At 55.6% G+C, this 21084-nt stretch overlaps 1 protein-coding gene across 1 annotated transcript in view; it reads right to left on the bottom strand.

Annotated features, from left to right (window-relative positions):
* Window positions 1-889: 889 nt before the first annotated feature.
* The window catches only part of SSH1 (slingshot protein phosphatase 1), a 57495-nt gene continuing 37300 nt past the window's right edge, over window positions 890-21084 (bottom strand). The window contains exons 8-15 of the mRNA XM_068163342.1: window positions 19013-19207; window positions 17897-17990; window positions 15135-15263; window positions 13989-14035; window positions 11344-11490; window positions 10273-10473; window positions 7640-8273; window positions 890-6581 (exon numbers count right to left, since the gene is read on the bottom strand). Coding sequence (XP_068019443.1) covers window positions 5301-6581; window positions 7640-8273; window positions 10273-10473; window positions 11344-11490; window positions 13989-14035; window positions 15135-15263; window positions 17897-17990; window positions 19013-19207 — 2728 coding nt within the window. The 3' untranslated portion in view covers window positions 890-5300. The remainder of the gene's footprint in view (window positions 6582-7639; window positions 8274-10272; window positions 10474-11343; window positions 11491-13988; window positions 14036-15134; window positions 15264-17896; window positions 17991-19012; window positions 19208-21084) is intronic.

The following is a 21084-nucleotide window of genomic DNA, read 5'->3' as shown; positions in this document are numbered from 1 at the left end:
GCTGCCAGCATCCGCCGGCTGCCGGGGAGCTGCAGCAGCACCGGCAGCTTCTCCTTAAGCCTGGCCTGGAGGCTCCAAGCAGCAGCTCGGCAGAGAGGGACAGATTCCGCCTCCACTCCTGCCTCCAGGAACCCAGCACGTTCCTATTTCATTGCCCTTTGCCCCCAAAAACCTCTACGTGAGGCTGTGCCCCTCTCGGGGGTCTTCCTGCAGCATTCCCACCCAGCAAGGCAGCTGAAATACAGGATCAGAGTGGAAGGGGTTGGAAGGGACCTCTGGAGATCAGCCAGTCCAAGCCCTCTGCCAAGGCAGGGGCACCTGGAGAAGATCACACAGGAACACATCCAGGTGGGTTTGGAATGTCTCCAGAGATGGAGGCTCCACCACCTCTCTGGGCAGCCTGCTCCAGGGCTTCCTCACCCTTAAATTCAAGGAGTTCCTCCTCATGTTCAGATGGAACTTCTCACGTTCCACTTTGTGCCTGTTAGCCCTTGTCCTGCCCCTGGGCACCACTGATAAAAGCCTGGTGCCATCCTCCTGCCAACTACTCTTGAAGTATTGATCAGCATTGCTCAGATTCCACACCCCACCCCCACCCCCAGGCTGCTCCTCTCCAGCCTAGGAAGCCCCAACTCCCTCAAGCCTTTCCTCCTCAGAGAGATGCTCCACCCCCCTCAGCATCTTTGCAGCCCAAGGCACAAAACCATCTCCAAGATCTGGCTTTCAGGGGTGGCAGAAAGCAGCCAGGACCCTCCCCCCCAAAAAAAAACAATCCAGAGGAGCAGAGCCAGGAGAAAAAGGAGCAGAGGACAGCAGGAGCCAGGTGACCACCACCAACCCCAACCAGGCTGATCCCTCCCCCACCTCCAGAAAGCATTGCAAAGCTCACTTGTAAAAGGCAAAACCAAGCCCAAACTTTATTGTTCCTCTCACAAGAAGCACAGGAAATATACAGTACAGATTTTATTCCACCTCTTCAACATACCAAAGTAAAAACCAAACCAGACAAACAAAAAGAAAAGTGCTTGATGCATCCCCCCCCCAAATTGTGTACAGTACAAAAGGTCCTGGGGAGTCCAAAAGAAACCCAGAAGTAAGAACCACCACGAAACAGAGAAGGTTGGTAGCGAGGAGACAGCTCCACCTCACCCACCCCACCCTGCCTCCTCCTCTCCAGCTCTCTGCTCACCAGGATGATCTCCACCCCTCCCCTCCCCAGGCTGGAAGCTCTTGGCAGAGTGATGCCAGCACCAAGCCAAAGCACAGAGGACAACCAGGAGGATGTGGCTATTGCTATCACGCAGCGCAGCACAGCCTGGGCTGGGAAGGAGGAGCCAGAGCTGTGCGCTGGGGGCTCCCTGGCTGGAGGAGACGAGGCTTGGATGGGCACCCAGCACAGCACAGCTGCAGGCTGTCTCCCCCAGCCCCAGCTGCACAGGTGAAGAGGGGGCAGCAGGAGCTGCAGCTAGGCATGGTGGAAACTCAACCCTTTGGTCTTGCCGTGGGGAGAGCAGAGGGGAAGTGGTGAAGCGGTGCTGAGCTCAGCAGGGTGGGGTGCGGAGGTTTAACGGTCTCGCTGCCACCGGAAACACCAACAGCACCAAGAGAAGAGGAGAAGAGCCCAGAGGGGTGGGGGTTGAACAGCCCAGCAGAAGTAAAGGGTGTTTGTAAACTAGTAGTAAGGCACTGGGGTGTAAGGGAACAAGGACAGCACGCCGGGGGACAAGCATCTACCTGCTCATGCAACACCAGAGAGGAGTCTGCCAGCGCCGGGGCTTTGGCTGCAGAACCCTTGGACATGGCACATGGCTGCTTCTGGCAGGACCTTGGCTTTGAGACCAACCCCCCTCTAAACCACACAGCAGGGCCCCAGGCTCCATGGGTGGTGAGGGCTGGTCCAGAGAGAGCTGAGCCCAAGCGATGGAAGGGGAAGGCGGCCAGCGCCGAGATGCGCCCCAGGAGGGCAGGGGGTTGCGTGGCAGAGCTTGGCAGGCACTGAGGGAAGCAGGGAGGAAACATCTGGGTTGGCTTCTGCCAGCGAACAGAACCCTCCTGAAGCCGTCCAGATCCAGCCTGGGCTTCCTCCCCTGGCTGGGCAGCAATGGGAAGAGTCTGGAGGGCTCAGGAAGGCGTCGGTGTAACACAGAGCAGAGAGAAGTCCAACAAGAGGTCCTTGGGAGCGACCCTGATGGGTGGGGGCTGGGCTGGCATCAAGCCATGAGGTGGAGATTTGCTGGGCAGGAGGCACTGAGAGCTCCCAGAGGGGCTGCTCTGAGCCCTGTGGGCATCCATCCACCCCAGGACCTCCTGTCTGCTCCCTCCCAATCAGAATTGGAGTGCAAGTGAGGACAGTAAACGTGACACCACCACAGGGGCTTTATGGCAGTGGACGTGGCCACAGGTCACACTGAGGGTGGGGAGACACAGGAGCAGGCTGCCCAGGGGTGTGGTGGAGGCCCCATCCCTGCCCAGTGGAAGTCAAACCTGATGGGGCCCTGAGCAACCTGCTCTAGCTGGAGGTGTCCCTGCGCACCGCAGGGGGGTTGGACGAGATGACCTTGGAGGGTCCCTTCCAACCCAAATGATGCTAGGAGGAGGATTCTACAAAGACATCAGGTCAAGGGTACTTCAGTCCCCCTCTGAACACAACCCAGCGTGTTCTCAGCCCTAAAAAGCAAAGATCTGGACACACTTCCCACGTCTCCCCCCTGCAGCAGCTTTTGCTCCAGTCCAGCTTTGGTGGGGAGTGTGCCTCTGCAGCTCAATACATCCAGCAAGTTGAAGACCTTAAGGAGGGACATCTAGTTCCTGTCTGCCAGTCCCTCCAGCTCCTCACACCCCACAGGAAGACTCCAGGGCTTATGCTTAAGGTTCAAAAAAAAAAAGCCAAAACAGGTAAAATTCTGGATGTAGGACATCAAAACCCACAGCTCCCTTCCTCAGGGCAGTGCAGTTCTCCTCACAGCCTCAGAGGAAGGTTTCTTGCGTCCCTGTTCTCCCACCCCCATCAGAAAGAGCTTCTAGGAATAGCTTTTGATGGAGATCCTAAACTACTGGAGAGCTCCAGCTCCCAGCCTGGCTGCTAAACCACCAAATCTATCCCCTTGCCATCACTGACCCCCGAGGTCTGTTTGTTATCCTCCCCAAGCCTGCTTCAGAATCTCACCCTGAAGGCAGGAGCAGCCAGACGAGACCTGGAGAGCACCAAGGTTTGGAGCATGTCCCTCTCAAGCCCTTCCCTCCTGACTCAGCCAAGCCTTGCACAGGTGCAGCTCTACGCCTGCTGGCTGCCCAGAATGCTCTAAGAGAGTTGAGTTTCCTACAGCACTGGTGAGCTGCTCCAGCACCTGCCCCAGCAGGAGGGCAAGAGAAGTGCATGGTGGCCCTGCTCTGGCACCGCTCCCAGGAAGGGACACAGCTCCTTGGCTGCACCCTGCTGAAGAGCACAGGCAGCCCTCAGCTTCCTCCCTGTGGGTCACAGCAGCTTTCCTCCACAAGATCTCACCCCCACCTTCAACACCCTTTGGACTGAGCCCATAACTCTCTCTGACTGCTCACCCCAAGGAGGCACACCTCCCAGGAGCAGGATTTATGCCTGTGTCACGCTTGGCAGGAGGCTGGGGCAGCTCTACGAGAGCTGGGACACGTACACCCGGGCTCTCCTCGCTCTGGGGCCACCCAGCCTCCTGCCACCCACCATAAATAACCCCCTGGACTGTGCCAACAGCTTCCCAGGCTGCTGGCAACGGGAGGACACGAGAACCATTCTACCAAAACCAAGAGCAATGACCATTAGGGACACAGGTTCACCTAACACATGGGACACCAGGAGACCTGGCCCTCCTTGGCCTCCTCGGACCAGCAGCCCAACCAAGGTCTCCACCACAGGATCCACGACACCAACACAGCATCACAAAGCTTCACTAGGGCCCACAGTCACTGGCCAGGCTCATCACAGAGCTGGGACATCACAAACCACCACAACAGCAAAAACACCCAAAGAACACCAAGGCCTCTCCACATGGCAGGGCCTGAGTGTCACTCCAGCACCGAAGCAGGGCTGGGGCAATTCACCTGGGTCACACAAGGAGGACAAACACCAGCAGGTCACAGAGCCAACACCAACACAGCTGGAGAGTAACCCCAAAGAAAGTGAGGCCTCTCCACATGACAGGGCTTGGGTGCCACTCCAGCACCAACATGGGGCTGACACAATTCACCTGGGTCACACAACGAGGACAAACCAGCAGGTCACAGAGCCAACACCAAGACAGCTGGAGAGCCCCTCACTTCCCAGCAGACACCCAAAGAAAGTGAGGCCTCTCCACATGACAGGGCTTGGGTGCCACTCCAGCACCAACATGGGGCTGACACAATTCCCCTGGGTCACACAAGGAGGACAAACACCAGCAGGTCACAGAGCCAACACCAAGACAGCTGGAGACTCCTTCACCTGCCAGCTGGGTCACCTGGAGTGGTACAGCCACCGAGACTCCATGGTCCTTTACAGATCAGGGAATACCTTCCAAAATGGGAAATGCTGGGGGAGAAAGCCTTTGGGAACCAACCAAGGAACCAAGATGGAAAGAGGAGCAGAGGTAGCGTTCATGTCACCACTGGAGCAGGCTGCCCAGAGCGGGTGTGGAGTCCCCTCTGCAGAGCTTCCAAACCCAGCTGGCTGTTGTGCTCCTGGGCAAGCTGCTGTGGGTGCCCCTGCTTGAGCAGGGGGATTGGTCTGGATGGTCTCCCACAGATCCCTTCCAATCCTCACCCCATGCTGGGGTGGGACTGGAAGGATATTCCACAAGCACCCTGTTTGAAGCAGAGACTTGTGACTGGATCCTTGGGGTGCCTTCCCAGCTGGCATCCTGTTTGTTCTGTAACAAAGAGAGTCCTGATGAAGGGTTTGGTTGAGTTTTGGGAAGAGCACATTTCAGCATCCGGTGTCTGGGCAGAGCAGCAGAGATCAATCCCTGCCCTATTGTCACACACAAACCCAGGTCACTGGTCCTTGGCAAACAGCACTGGAGAGAGCATCCTGCAGGACAACAGAGGCAAGTCACACACAGGGACCTCTCCAAGCCGTGCAACACCTTTTTATTTTCCCTTGTGCCAGTCCCTGTGACCCACTAAGGGCTCATTTTTCCACCCCATTTGGAGGACAAGGAGAAGAAGAGGAGGAGGTGGCACCAGAGGAGCTCCTGCAGCTCAGGTGAGGAAATTACAATGAACAGATGCTGTAAAAAAACAACCCCAAACCACCCCAAAGCCACCCCCTGCTCCCTCCCCCACAGAAGGCATCAACTTTTGCCCAGCCAAAGGGCGCTCTTCCCGCTCCCCACCGCTGGCTTGGTGGCGGCCAGCTTGGGGCTGAGCTCTGCGCTCCTCAGCAGGCTTTGTGGCTCGCAGAGCATGGAAGACTCGCTGGACACGGCCTCCTTGGAGCCTGTGAGGGTTGACACGTCCATGTCGCTGGACAGGTCCTCGGAGGACAAGTTCAGACAGCCCAGCTTGGCCAGAGAATTGGACCTCTTGAGCGGGGAGGACACAGTCAAGCCGGCCAGCCTCAACCTGGTCTCGATCTCCTGAGTCCTCTGCTTGACCAGGCCGGGCTTGCCCCGCACGCTGTGGATGCTGTCGCTGCTGGAGCTGCGCGTCAGGTTGGAGCTGCGGGAGGACGAGGGGGTGTAGCAGATGGTCTTCAGGAAGTCCTTGGTGAAGCTGCTGGTGTGCTCCAGGCGGCAGCCGGCGGGGGTGGAGGTTTTGGGAGGGAGCCCCTCCAAGGCTCGTTTCACCTCCAGCTTCTCCACGTTGTTTTCCGCCTCCTCGGCTCTCGGCGGGGCCGGGCTCAGGAGAGGCAGCAGGCCGTGGGGGGGCAGCAAGTCCTCGCTCTCCTCCTCGATGCTGGAGTCGACCCTGCCGAGGGGGCTGTCTCTGAGCAGCGGCGAGGCGTCCGAGGGCAGGCCCTTCAGCCTCTCCAGCTCTTTGGTGTGCTTGCGGACCAGGCCTGCCTTCTGCAGCTGCAGCAGGGACTCCTGGTGCTGCGTCAGGTAGCTGCTGGCGCTTGGCTTCTCCAGCTCCTTGAGGAACAGCAACTGCTTCAGGTCCTTGGTGGCTTTGCTGTCTTTCCTAGCCAGGGACTCTTCTTTCACCACCTCAGCGTGAAGGAGGCTCTTGTCACAGTGGGAGTTTCTCCTGGGCAGCAGAGTTCTGACTGGGCTTTTCGGGGCCTCTTTGCCTTTCTCCAAGAGGCTGCAGGGTTGATGAAGCGATTTGCAAGCCCCAACCTCCAAAGGGCCAGGCCCTGCTGGCAGGGGAAGCGGAGCCTCGCTGGGCTTAGTCCTGATGGCCTCCTCGGGGTGTGCCTTGCTGGGCAGGTGGTCGGCCAGGCTGGAGCTGAGGTGGGAGAGGAGGGCTGGCTGAGTGCAGATGGTGGCGCTGCGCCGCCCGGCGCCGGGGTTCAGCTTCTCGCACTGCTCCCCAAAGGGGTCAGGGGACAAGCTGGCCGAGGAGTACATGCAGTCAGCACAGGACTGGTAGGGAGGTTTGACCTTGCTGAGGATCCCAAAGACGGCATCGTGCTGCAGAGAAGAAAACAGGTAGGGATAACTCGTGCACACAACAGGCTGGCAGCCACGGCCTGGCTTGGGTGGGGAGGGACCTTTAAAGGTCATCTGGTCCAACCTCCCCTGCAGGGAGCGAGAGGCACAGGCCACAAGACACTCTGCCAGCCGAGCAGGCCAAGCACAAGCGTGGCTAGCAGATGGAGAGAAGGGATTCTGCCATTCTGCTCGGCTGAGACCTCACCTGCAGTACTGCATCCAGCTATGGAACCCCAAACAGGAGAAACATGGACCTGCTGGAGTGAGTCCAGAGAAGGCCATAAAGATGATCAGAGGGCTGGAGCACCTCTGCTAGGGGGACAGGCTGAGAGAGCTGGGGCTCTTCAGCCTGCAGAAGAGAAGGCTCCAGGGAGACCTTAAGAGCTGCATTTCAGTATCTGAAGGGGACCTACAGGAAGGCTGGGGAGGGACCGCGGTAATGGGTCAAGAAGCAATGGTTTGAAACTGGAGTAGGGGAGACTTAGGTTGGACACTTGGAGGAAATTCTTCACAATGAGGATGCTGAAACACTGGAAGAGGTTGCCCAGGGATGTGGTTGAGGCCCCATCCCTGGAGACATTCAAGATTGGACTCGATGTAGCCCTGGGCAGCCTGCTCTAGCTGGAGGTGTCCCTGCTGACCGCAGGGGGCTTGGAAAAGATAACCTTTTGAGGGTCCTTTCCAGCCCAGTGCAACCTGTAACTCTGTGAAACAAAGCCCATTTCTACTGCTCTCCAGGCCCTGCAGCAGGAACCAAAGCCACAGGTGTTCTCAGAACCTTCCCTGAGGAATACCTACCGTGTCGAGCGATGGTCATGCAAGCAAGATGCCCCAAGCAGTTTAACAGGGCACTCACAGGCCTCTCCCTCTGGCAGCTAAATCCAAGCAAAGCCAGGCTCAGAAGCACTTCGAAAAGGAAGCAGCTCATCATGGCTCTATCCAAGTCAAATGAAACTGTGCTATGAAGATGAGAAGAGCAGTTTCACTGGCAGCAGGGTCAGCCAGGCTAACCCCCTAGGCTCCGGCGCCATACGCACCTCGAAATCCTCGGGGCAGCTCCTCTTGCTGTTGTTGTTGTTGAGGTTCTCCCTGTTCAGCCTGCTCTCCTCCTTGTGCATGGACAAGCGCCGCTTCCACTTCTCCACCGGGTTCTCCTCCCTGCTGCTCTCCTCCCCTGCGTCCCTGGGGCCCAGCACCATCCTTCCCCTCCGGGGGCTGAAGTCCAGTTTCCTCTTCACCTCCTTCTCGGTGAAGCTGCCCAGCTCCACCAGCGGCTCCGCCGGCTCCAGGGCTCTGCCCACCTCCAGCAGCCTCCTCCCCTCGGGAGGTGCGGACGGAGCTTGCCCCGCCAGCGAGGCAGCTCGCTCCACCAGAGCGTCCCTCTCCAGCTCCTCCATGGGGAAGAAGCCCTCCCTGTCCCTGGGGACCTTGTTCTCCAGCAGGGTGTCCGAGAGGCGGCGGAAGCAGTACCCGAAGCCCCCCGGCCCCTCGGTGCCGGCGCGGTTGTCCAGGAACGCCGGCTGCGAGGGCGCGTCCAGCTCGGCCAGACGGTTCTCCAGGTCGATGTCCAAGCTCTCCAGCAAGAAGTCACCCGAGCCCGTGGGATCATCTGTGCTTTGGGGTAGGTTGCTCTCTGCCTGCTGCTTCCACAGCTTGTTGTGGCGCTGCTTGCTGGGGAAAGGAGAGAGACAAGGGAGAGCTGTGGAACTGCTGAGCGTACTTGTGGCAGGACGAGGGGGAAAGGAATGAAGCTTGAGGAGAGCAGATTTAGACTGGAGATGAGGGAAAAAGTCTTTCCAGTGAGGGTGGGGAGACACTGGAACAGGTTGCCCCGGCAGGCTGTGGATGTCCCTTCCCTGGAGGTGTTCAAGGACAGGTGGGATGGGGCCTTGAGCAGCCTGGGCTAGTGGAAGATGTCCCTGCCCACAGCAGGGGGGCTGGAACTGGATGATCTGTAAGGGTCCTTTCAACCCAAACCATTCATTGAATCTATGAACTGCAGGGTGCTTGGGCCCAGGAACCCTCCACCACCACTGGCTTAGGTCTCCCAGTCCCACCTAGACAAAACCAGATTTAACAACAGGATTTCTGACCAGCCTCTGTCCCAGCAGACTCACAGCAGTGTCCTGCACTGCAGCCATCATGGAAGAGCCCTCAGGAGGAGCCCATGAGGGCAGAAGGGCACAGAGGCCCCCAGCACAGCAAAACACAGAACCAACAGCTCTGCAGGTTTCATACAATCACAGAATCATTTTGCTTAGAAAAGACCTTCAAGATGGTAGAGTTTGAGAGTGCTTGGACTGGACCAAGTCTGCTGCTAAGCTGTGTCCCTCAGCACCACAGCTCTGGCTCTAAAACACCTCCAGGGATGGAGGTTCAGCCACCTCTCTGGGGAGCCTGTCTTTGAGACTCCTGTCAGGAAGAAGTTCCTTCCAGTGTCCAACCTAATTAGGGATGGCACAGCTCCTGCAGAAGCAGAGCGAAAAGCTTTCCTCCTCTTCTCCTAGCAGAGCAGAGGCCAAGCAGAGCATACAGAAACCCTCATTAGCTACTACAGCCCTTGCAGAGACAAGGACTTGTGACTGGCATGGTCACCCATCCTGCAAAAGCTTGGCCTCCAATGCTGCCCAAGCTGGGTTCTGCCTCATAAAGCAGGAACAAAGCTCTGCTGCGCGGCGCTGGCTGGCTGCTGAGGAACGGGAACGTGCTTCCCAAGCATGAAGAGGTCCTAACTGAATTAAACCAGAGCAGATTCCTCCAGAAGACAGCTAATTTCCATCTGGAGAGGCCTGGCAGGGAAAAGCTTTGGAAAAAAAACACAATTAGCCCAGGCTTCTGTGTCTGCCTTCCTGAGGAGGATCCTTCAGACCACAGCACCGTGCATGCTCCGACAGCGTCTGAGCACCGCGTGCCTGTGGTGCAGAAGAACCTGCTCCTGACCAGAACCCCAGGGGGACAGATCTTTCTGTGTCACAAAACCCATCAGTGGTTGCTTACAATCACAGAATTGTTTGGGTTGGAAAGCCCTTCAAGATCACCGAGTCCAACCCTTCTCTAACTCTACCAAGCCTGGTGCTAAACCATAGAATCATAGAAGTGTTAGGGTTGGAAGGGACCTCAAGGCTCAGCCAGTTCCACCCCCCCTGCCATGGGCAGGGACACCTCACACTGCAGCAGGTTGCTCACAGCCACATCCAGCCTGGCCTTAAAAACCTCCAGGGATGAGGCTTCCACCACCTCCCTGGGTGACCTGTGCCAGTGTCTCACCACAGCCCTCAGCACTGTAACTCTGCCTCTTTGAAACCCCTCCAGGGGTGGGGATTCCATCACCTCCCCAGGGAGCCTGCTCCAGTCTTAGTGAACCCCTTGAGTGAAGAAGTCTCTCATATCCAACCTAAACCTCCCCTGCTGCATCTTGAGGACATTTCCTCTTGCCTTATCATTTATTCCTTGGGAGAAGAGACCAACCCCCACCTGGCTCCAACCTCTTTTCAGGTACTTGCAGAGCGCCAGGAGGTCTCCCCTCAGCCTCCTCTTCTGCAGGCTGAACACCCCCAGCTCCCTCGGCCGCTCCTCACCAGCCCTGCTCTCCAGACCCTCCACCAGCTTGGCTGCCTCTCTGTGGACACCATCAGCTCCTGCCTTGGCTGCCAGTCAGCCTTGCCCTCACCTGGCATCTAAAATGCCCTGGTACTCCAGCAGCTGCCTCATGAAGCCGGCGTTGGGCCGGGCGATGCTGCGCTTCTGCTTGACGTAGCTGTAGGCCTTCTCCAGGGACCAGCCGAACTCCTTCATGGCGTAGGCGATGACGGTGGAGGCCGAGCGGCTCACGCCCATCTTGCAGTGCACCAGGCACTTGGAGTGGTTCTTCCTGCAGAAGGACAGACAGGAGAAAGCCAGCTCATCTCTCTGGTGATGGTGCCTGCTGTCACCACGGGGCACAGTGGGAGGAGGCTCGGTTCTCCTGACCGCCCTCAGGAGGCCAGCAAGGGTTTGGGTTTGGTTGGCAGTGAGAAGAATCTCTCTCCAGACAGTTTTGAGAGGTAGGGAAGCACAGCCTCAACCATGCTGCCACTTCAGAGGCCACCATGAAGCCACCTGACTGTGCTTCCAGGAGTAAGAGGAACAAGCTCAACATAACAGCCTAGCAGTGTCTGAGTGGCTTTGTCTCCATCTCCTCTCTGCAGAGACAGCTGGGGATGCCCCAGCACAGCTCTTTGAGGGACTACTTCCAGACCTTCTTCAGAATCATAGAATCAATAAGGCTGGAAAAGACCTCAGAGATCATCAAGTCCAACCTGGCACCCAACACCTCATGACTAACTAAACCATGGCACCAAGTGCCACATCCAATCCCCTCATGAACACCTCCAGGGATGGGGACTCCAGCACCTCCCTGGGCAGCACATCTCAATGGCCAGTCTCTCTTGCTGGGAAGAACTTTCTCCTCACCTCCAGCCTAAACCTCCCCTGGCACAGCTTGAGACTGTGTCCTCTTGTTCTGGTGCTGGGTGCCTGGGAGAAGAGACCAACCCCCACCCCACTGCAACCTCCTTTCAGGGAGCTGTAGAGAGCAGTGAGGTCTGCCCTCAGCCTCCTCTTCTCCACACTAAACCACCCCAGCTCCCTCAGCTGCTCCTGCTAAGAGCTGCTCTGCAGAACACCCATGCTGGATGCCATCCACAGGGGACAGTGTCAGCTGTGGTGTCCCCCCCAGGCCATGCCTCCCAGTCCCACTCACTTGGCCTTGTTGATGAAGTGGTAGGCCTCGTTCCAGTGAGCCAGCAGGTCAGTTGTCTCCTCATCGTACACTCGGATGTTGTGGTAGGCAAACAAGCCAGGGAAGAAATTGTCAATTTCCCTGGTGACATTCAGGATGTAGTCAATGCTGGGGGAGCATGGGAAGAGAAACAGAGCTCAGGTGCCTTGGTCATGAAAGAGACTCCAGTCTTGTTATGAAATCCAAGAGATGTGACACAGCAAGTAAGATTTTATCAACAGCCCTACTCCCAACCCCCCTGGGGACACCCAGTGACACAGCTCACACCTGATCTCCATTCACCCATCTCTCACCACCTGCATATCCCATTCAAAGCCTCCAAAAGGCCTTGGGCACAGGAAGGGGAAGTGGATTTTGATCCATCTGCTGAGGCTTTGTAACCTCTCAGAAGCTCCTCACAGAATCACAGGAGAGAGTTTTGGTTGGGAAAGACCTCACAGATCATCCAGGGCAAGTGCTCTCTAACTCTACCATTCTGCTGCTAAACCATGTCCCTCAGCAACTAAACCATGCCCTTTCTAAACCTCTCCAGGGATGGGGTTTCAACCACCACCCTGGGCAGCCTGTTACAGGTTGAGAACCCTTGCAGAGAAGAAGTTTCTCCTAATCACAGAATCACCAAGGTTGGAAGAGACCTCGAGGATCATCCAGTCCAACCTCTCACCACAGACCCATGACTAGACCATGGCACCAAGTGCCACATCCAATCCCCTCTTGAACACCTCCAGGGATGGGGACTCCACCACCTCTCTGGGCAGCACATTCCAATGACGAATGACTCTCTCTGGGAAGAACTTTCTCCTCACCTCCAGCCTAAACCTCCCCTGGCACAGCTTGAGACTGTGTCCTCTTGTTCTGCTGCTGCTTGCCTGGGAGAAGAGACCAACCCCTTCCTGGCTACAACCTCCCTTCAGGTAGTTGTAGAGGGCAGTGAGGTCACCCCTGAGCCTCCTCTTCTCCAGGCTAAACAATCCCAGCTCCCTCAGCCTCTCCTCATAGGGCTTGTGCTCAAGGCCTCTCACCAGCCAATATCCAACCCAGAGGAGCAACTCAAAGCCATTTCCTCTCCAACTGATATTAGAGAGTAGGACCACCCCCCACTTGGCTCCAACCTCCTTTCAGAGCAGTGTAGAGAGCCAGAAGGCCTCCCCTGAGTCTCCTTTTCTCCTCCCAGTTTCTGGGAGGCTGAGAGAAGAAAAGCCCATCAGCTGCAAGCAGTATCTGGGCAAGAGCTGGGGCCAGGAAACACAATTTGTCACCTGCAAGCTTCAGCTAAAGCCCATTCCATTTCTCATTTCCAACCCTAAAACATGACATGAGAAATGGTTCTCTCCTGCTTGCTGCCAAAGATTGCAGCAGGGATGACACTGCACCCGTGGAGAAGGAATGCCTGCACTGATTCATTGCCTCCTGTCCCTCAGACAGGATCAGGGACAGGGGATATTCATGTCAGAATTTCTCCACCTTGGGCTTGGAGCTGCCTGCATGCCAAGATGCCTTCCCTGTAGATCTGCAGCATTGCTGCTCTGCTTGAGCTCCCTGTTCAAAGATGTTCAGGCATCTGTTCCCAAGGACTCCAACTGAAACCCTTTTTCCTCACTCTGTTGAGCAAGACTTTGCAGTTTCTCACCCTGAGCTTGCTGTGTGCCTGGGACAAGCAGCAAATCCTTAGATGCCTCACTCTTACTTGTCCAAAAAAGTAGAAGCATGGAAAGAAATCAAACCAAGAGGAGGTGCAGTGGTGAGAGCATGGTGAAAGGCAGCCCTGCAGCTGCCTGCCTGGGCAGGTGAGGTGGAGCTGGCTCAACCCCAGGAAGTTCTGCTCCATTTAGACTCAAGGCCAAAGCTTAGGGCTGGAATGTTTGCTCCTCTGCAGGCTGCACCTGACACAAGACCCATGGCCCTTTCATGCTCAGCTGCTACACACTGCAGGGGGGTTTGGAGAACTTGATCACAGAATGGTTTGGGTTGGAAAGGACCTTCCTGATGACCTAGTTCCAACCCCCTTGCCATGGGCAACCTTCCACTAGACCAGCCTGCTCAAGGCCCCATCCAGCCTGGCCTTGAACACCTCCAGGGAAGTTTCATCCATAACCTCCCTGGGCAACCTCTTCCAGTGTCTTCTCACCCTCAGTGGAAATAATTTCTTCCTAAACTCCAGTCTCAATCTCTCCTCTTCCAGCTCAAAGCCATTGCCTCTCATCCTATCACTACAATCCCTTGTCACAAGTCCCTCCCCAGCTCTCCTGTAGGTACTTCAGGTACTGGAAGGCTGCTCTAAGGTTTCCCAGGAGACTTCTCCAGGCTCAACAGCCCCAACTCTCTCAGCCTGTCCCCACAGGGGAGGTGTTCCAGCCCTCTGAACATCCTTCACAAACAGTAAGCTTTGTCATTTTCACTTCTCATGTTATTGGCAGTAATGAGGTAGGGAAAGATTTCTCCATCAGGAACCTGATGGTTAAGTTATCCACGTGGCTGGGAATGGGCCCAAACTCAGTGTTACAGCCTGCAAACATCATACTAAGAGACCCAAATGTAAGTTGAAGGCAAGTAACTGGAGGCTTCACAGTCTAAGGCTGAAGGTGCTTGGAAGGTGCAGTACTCACCCTGAGCCCTGCAGCTCCTCGAGGTTGGAGGCATTCCACTCAGACCCCTGCAACAGCCACAAAACACATGTCAGAGGAGCCCCAGAGCCTCCCCTTTTCCTGAGGTTCTGCAATCCCCCAGCCACAGCAGGATCCTGAATCCTCAGGGGGATTCCTTAACTGCCAACTGAAAGATTGGCAGCAGCCTCTGAATCAGGACTGTGGCCCCAGGGGAGGCAGGGCTGCAGCTCAGCAGAGGCACCCTGCCATGAACAGGCAGGGGTCTCCTGAAGGAGGAGGAGGGGACAAGGACATCCTCACCTAAGGAGTTAGACCTAGGCCAGTGTGTGACTAAGCACATCCCAAATCACCACTCCTGGGCACTGTGGATTTCTAACCACAGTGGTTGTGGTTAAAACTGGTCGTGGGGCATGGCTGGGAGCAGAGACACAGAAGTGAGGCAGGTCCTGAAAGCTGTGGGGGTGGCTACATCTTGGACCACCCCAAGAGCTGCAGACCAGACTTCAAGAGGCTATAAAAAGCAGGTTTTGCCCCCAAAGATGAGCCCTTTCTCTAACTCCCTCCAGAAAGAGCCAAGCATAGTGGGGTACAAATGTGTTCATCTGAAGCAAGTCTTTGTTCCAGGTGGCAGTGCCTGGAGTACCATCTAGTGGCAAGAGATGAGACCAAGCACACCTCCTTCCTTGCTTCTGCACAAAGTGGCCAGGCCTCCAGAGCTTCTTGAGCTCCATGAGAAAAGTGCTAAGAGTGACCACAACAATCAGAGTGGGAGAACAAAGGGCAGCAGCCACAGCTAGCCCTTTGGGTTGCCATAAATCTCCTCTGCTAGGAAGTGAGTGTGCAGAGAGAGCTTGAGCTGTGCCATGGCATGTCCTCCAACAGGAGCTACCTGCAAGGAAGGACCCATTAAATGAAGTCCCAGAAACAAGGAGAGAGCTAGAAAATAAGAAGGGCTTCTCTAGTGAGGGCTTCTCCAGCAACAAGCAACACAGGTCCTGGAGTGAAGGCCACACACAAGGTGGTTGTAGCTCCTGCTGCACCAGCCAGCCTGACACCAAACCCAGCCTCCCCCAAACCCCACTGACTTGCCAGGCCAAGCCCCTCTGAGCCTCCTGCTGCTGTGGAGCTCCTCAGGTGGCAGCTTACCAGATACAAATGATCAAAGATCAGAGAGGGCTTGTCCATCTGACCCAGGATGAGCAGCATCTCGTTGTCTATGAACTCCTTGAACTCCTTCAGGTTGCAGTTCATGTGCTTCTCCAGCTCGTTCCGGATCTGGGGAGCAGAAGACAAGAGGGATGCCACCTAGAATGATGCCTGCTGAATGGAAAACCCATCATTTCCTGGCACTCCTTTGCACCACTCTGCTGCTGCACTTCATTAAAAACAGCAAGAGGAATTTGACCTTTTGGAGCCAGGGAGCCTCACTCCCTCCCTGGCATTTCGCCAGGCGTCCCAGGCCCTCCAGCTGAAGAGCTGCAAAGGAAGCTTCAGGCTTCTATGTATCTAAGCACCAAGATACAAATCAGATCACAGTATTTGGAGGCACCTGCTTCTTAAAAAATAACCTGGAGAGAGCCAGAAGGTCTTCCCTCAGCCTCCTGACTTGCTGGAAGGTGTCCAGAGAAGGGCAACAAAGTTGGTGAGGGGTTTGGCGCACAGCCCTGTGAGGAGAGGCTGAGGGAGCTGGGGTTGCTTAGCCTGGAGGAGAGGAGGCTCAGAGGAGACCTTCTTGCTCTCTACAACTACCTGAAGGGAGATTGTAGACAGGCAGAGGTTGGTCTCTTCTCCCAGGCAGCCAGCACCAGAACAAGAGGACACAGTCTCAAGCTGTGCCAGGGGAAGTTTAGGCTGGAGGTGAGGAGAAAGATCTTCACAGAAAGAGTTATTGACCACTGGAATGTGCTGCCCAGGGGGGTGGTGGAGTTACCATCCCTGGAGGTGTTCAGGAGGAGACTTGATAGGGTGCTTGGTGCCATGGTTTAATTCATTAGGTGGTGTTGGATGATAGGTTGGGCACAATGATCTCAATGGTCTCTTCCAACCTAGTCTGGTGTGGTCTCCTCCTCTCCAAATCCCTGCCATGAGGTTGGAGCCAGGTGGGGTTGGTCTCTTCTAAGCTACAAGTGATAGGAGAAGAGGAAACAGCCTGGAGTTCCCCCAGGGGAGGTTTAAGGTGGACATGAGGAACAATTTCTTCCCCAAAACGGGGGGGGGGGGGGAAGTGAAAGGCATTAGAAGCAGAGAGTGACTGGGGGCAGCAGTGGTGGTGAACACAGATCCCCAGTACTCTCCCATTTTCCAACAGCAGACCTACAGCCCTCTCACTGCACCTCAGCCTGCAGGGCTCAGCTTGAGGAAGCAAAGCCCTGCATGTTAGCAGCCTCCCTTGAAACACAGACAGCCCCCTCCAAAAGAACTATTTCTATCTGTTCTGAATTTTCCACCAGCCTGTGGGATGGATCCAAACTTAGCTTCAGCCTTGACTTGGGATTTTCCATCCATAAGCTCACCAGTGCAGTGTTCTTTGCAAGCCCCTCTGACATTTGCTGAGGAACACAGAGAACATAACCTTCAAATGTTGGTGCCTGTCTTCTTCAGCCTCTTAGCTCTGCACTGTCCATGAGCAAGTAAAGATGAGGACACTCAACTAACACAGCCACGAGGCCTCAAAAGGCACCAAGCTGCAGAGCTTGTGAGTGCTGCTGCTTTGGCTTCTGCAGCTCACAGGGATGCAGTGAGAGGTAAGTGGCTGCAAAGCCATTGTTTGGAGATGTCTACTTGTGCTCCAAACAAGTGCCATGCAGGCACCACCTCTGATGCCACATGGCTGGCTAACAGCCAGGCACTAGCATAGGACAGAGTCATAGAACATTTTGGCTGGAAGAGGACTTTCAGAACAAGTCCAACCCTTAACCCAGCACTGCCAGGGCACCACTAAACCATGGCCCTCAGCACCACAGAATCACCAAGGCTGGAAGAGGCCTCAAAGATCATCAAGTCCAACCTGTCACCACAGACCTCATGACTAAACCACGGCACCAAGTGCCACATCCAATCCCCTCTTGAACACCTCCAGGGATGGGGACTCCACCACCTCCCTAGGTAGCACATTCCAATGGCTAACAACTCTCTCAGTGGAGAACTTTCCCCTCACCTCCAGCCTAAACTTCCCCTGGCACAGCTTGAGACTGTGTCCTCTTGTTCTGGTGCTGGTTGCCTGGGAGAAGAGGCCAATCCCCTCCTGGCTACAACCTCCCTGCAGGGAGTTGTAGACAGCAAGAAGGTCTCCCCTGAGCCTCCTCTTCTCCAGGCTAAACAATTCCAGCTCCCTCAGCCCCTCCTTGCAGGGCTTGTGCTTGAGGCCTCTCACCAGCTTTGAAACCCCTCCAGGGCTGGGGACTCCACCACACCCTGGGCAGCCTGGGACAGGCCTTGACTTTTGTCAAGGGGAAGAAATTATTCCTCATGTTCAATCTAAACCTCCCCTGGGGCAACTTGAGGACACCTCTTATCCTATCACTCATTCCTTGGGAAAGAAGACTGACATCCACCTGGCTCCAGCCTCCTTTCAGGGAGCTGTAGGGAGCCAGGTCTCCCCTCAGCCTTTTTCTCCAGGCTGAACAACCCCAGTTCTCTCAGCTGCTTCTCACCAGCCCCATCTCCTATGCACTTGAAAACCAGATGCTCCTTCCTAAGCTCTTGAAGAACACACTCAGATGCTGGTACCAAGCCCAGTTTCCCCGCTGGGGAAAGCCAAGTTGTGAAGCCTTTATGGAACAAGTTGGAAATACACAGTCCAAACCCAGTGCCACCCAGTCATATGGTGCCTCCTCATCAGTGCAGCACCTTCTGGCAAGACAGCCTAGCAGGAAGAAGCAGCCAGCAGGGATTTTTTTTGCAGTTACCTCCTTAGAAGTCACATTTTCCAGGTCTTTGCTCATCATGATGCTCCGAAGCTTGGCTTTAATGAGCCGCTCTGTTCGCTCCCTTTCAGTTGGCCTGAGGAGAGGGAAGGAGAAGAGTCTCCAAGATGGCAAAAACCCACAGAGTAGAGCAGAACAGAATAGAATTAACCAGCTTGGAAAAGACCTTGGAGATCATCAAGTGCAACCTATCAACCAGCACCATCTAATCAACCAAACCATGGCACCAAGTGCCTCAGCCAGGCTCTTCCTAAACACCTCCAGTGATGGTGACTCCACCACCTCCCTGGGCAGCACATCCCAATGGCCAATCTCTCTTGCTGGGAAGAACTTCTTCCTAACCTCCAGCCTAAACTTCCCCTAGCACAGCTTGAGACTGTGTCCTCTTGTTCTGGTGCTGGGTGCCTGGGAGAAGAGACCAACCCCCACCTGGCTACAACCTCCCTGCAGGGAGCTGTAGACAGCAAGAAGGTCTCCCCTGAGCCTCCTCTTCTCCAGGCTAAGCAACCCCAGCTCCCTCAGCCTCTCCTCACAGGGCTGTGCTCCAGACCCCTCCCCAGCTTTGTTGCCCTTCTCTGGACACACTCTAGCAGCTAACATCTTTCCTAAACTGAGGAGCCCAGAACTGGACACAGGACTCAAGGTGTGGCCTGAGCAGTGCTGAGCACAGGGCAGAATGACCTCCCTGCTGCTGCTGGCCACACTGTTCCTGATGCAGGCCAGGATGCCATTGGCCTTCTTGGCCCCCTGGGCATCCTGCTGGCTCATGTTCAGCCTACTATCAACCAGCATCCCCAGGTCCCTCTCTGCCTGGCTGCTCTCTCAGCCACTCTGCCCCCAGGCTGTAGCACTGCCTGGGGTTGTTGTGGGCAATGTGTAGAGCCCAGCACTTAGGTGTGTTCAATCTCATGCCCTCTGAGTAGAGAGGGGTGGTGGGAAAGACTTGGGACTGAAAAGCCACTTTGGGGAGATCAATGGGTGACAAACATTGGAAGGCATTTATGGAAAGTAAAGAAAGGAAGCAGCAGAAGGAAGCAAAGGGAGAAGAGGGAATCCTGCTCAGGAGCCAACTTCTTCCCAAGCAAATTGAGGACTGACTTGTCAACAAAGAGGGCTGGAGAGTCAGGGCGGGTGGACTCCAGGTCCTGCATGGCATTCCACTCGTTGATGCAGCTCTGGTCAGAGCTGATGCAGCTTTCATAGTAGGTGGCCCAGACCAAAGCCATCCCCCCCGGGAAGTAGTTGTACCTCCTGGCCACCTCGCAGGCTTTGTGGAGGATCTGCAGAGCAGACCTGGAAAACAAAGTTGGGCAGATGTGAGCAGCAGGACCTGAGAGATTTTCACAGAGGGGAAATAGAAGAGGTTTTCCCCTTTGTTCAGAACCACAGAATATCCTCCTGGCCAACCATCAGCCCCACGCCACCACGGCCACCACACCGTGGCCCGCAGTGCCACGGCCACACCTTTCTTGCACACCTCCAGGCCTGGGGACTCCACCACCCCCCTGGGCAGCCTGTGCCAATCCCTGGCCACTCTTGCAGCAAAAATATTGTTCCTCATCTCCAGCCTACCCCTCCCTGGCACAATTTCAGGCCACTTCCTCCCCTTCTATCACCTGAGACTCGGGAGAAGAGACCAAGCCCCACCTCCCTGCAACCTCCTTTCAGGGAGCAGCAGAGAGCAAGGAGGTCTCCCCTCAGCCTCCAGACTTGCTTAGTTTGCTGCTGCAGGGTTTGGGCTTCCTTTCTTGTTGTGTACCAGAGTTCACCCAGGGCACAAACTGCAACTTGGAGGCCTCCTAAAAGGGCCATTCCAAGGCAGGGGCTGAAACCTCCTCCTGAGGAACAGGCAAGCAGAAGGCAAGAGGCACTCTGGGATCTAATCATTAGCTAATGAGCAAAGCCAGACCAAAGGAAAACAAAGCCCATGGACAATTTTCAAACCACCTTCAGCAAGGAGTCAAATGCATATTTAGCAACATTCTTGGCCCCTGACACAGCTCCAGGGACAAGGCCCAGATTGGGTCATTTGTTTGTGCAGATTCTAGAATGACTTTTTCTTTCCTTCCCTCCTCAGTTTTAGGTTTTTCTTCCCCCCCCCTCCCCTTTTCCCTTTCTATTTGCATTTTTTTCCCCTCATTTGAAGGCTCTGCTCTGCTGCTGTCACTGTACTGAAGGCAGTCACCACGTCTGAGGCTGCCAACAGGAGGGGCAGAGTTCCAAACTGACAGGAACAAGACTTTTTCCTTTCTTTCTTTCTTTCACCAGACCATTCTGTGATTCCCTACATCTGCTGGAGCAGGCCTAGAGGAGGCCATGAAGATGATCAGAAGGCTGAAGTAGCTCCCCTGTGGGGATAGACTGGGGGAGCTGGAGAAGGGAAGGCTCCAAGGAGACCTTAGAGCAGCCTTCCAGTACCTGAAGGGGGCTACAGGAGATCTGGGGAGGGACTTGTTACAAGGGGCTTGTAGTGACAGGACAAGGGGAGGGTGGCTTTAACCTACAGGAGAGGAGGATTTAGACTTGAGATTAGGAAGAAATTCTTGACAGTGAGGCTGGGGAGACACTGGAACAGGTTGCACAGGGAGGCTGTGGATTCCCCCTCCCTGAAGTGTTCAGGGCCAAGCTGGATGAGGCCTTGAGCAACCTGGGCTAGGGGAAGGTCTCCCTGCCCATAGCAGGGGGTTGGGATGATATGATCTTGAAGGTCCCTTCCAACCCAAACCATTCTGTGATTCTATGACCTGTATCTTTTCCTAGCAGCTGCTGCAAGGACAAGGATCTCTGAGGCCCCAAGAGCAGCCAGCACAGTGCCCAAGCCCAAAGAGATGCATTTGTTCTGTGTGGGGCTGGGTAGCAGCCTCTTCAGGGAGGAATTTGCTGGCATGGCCACTGCTGATTCAGCCACCTCTGCTTCAGTGTTTTGGAATCCCTGCAGAAGGGAGGGGTGGCAGGAGCTGAAAGGTGAGCAGGCACCCAGGGCAGCATGGAAAGTTTCTGTAAGGCAGGAACCCCAGCCTGGCCCCAGGCATGAGGCAGAGGACAGGGAATGCCATGAGCCTGGAAACAGGTCCTGAGACTCCTCCTGCAGCCAGGCAGAGAAACATGCAGAGAGGAGACTCAGGAATTCACAGAAAGGTTTGGGTTGGAAGGGACCTTTCCATGTCACT

This window comes from Melanerpes formicivorus, unplaced genomic scaffold, assembly GCF_026170545.1.
Source record: "Melanerpes formicivorus ecotype bairdi unplaced genomic scaffold, bMelFor1.0.p_v2 SCAF_72, whole genome shotgun sequence".
NCBI lineage: Eukaryota > Metazoa > Chordata > Aves > Piciformes > Picidae > Melanerpes > Melanerpes formicivorus.
Note: the sequence above shows the minus strand (reverse complement) of the source record. Positions and strands in the feature narration are given on the sequence as shown.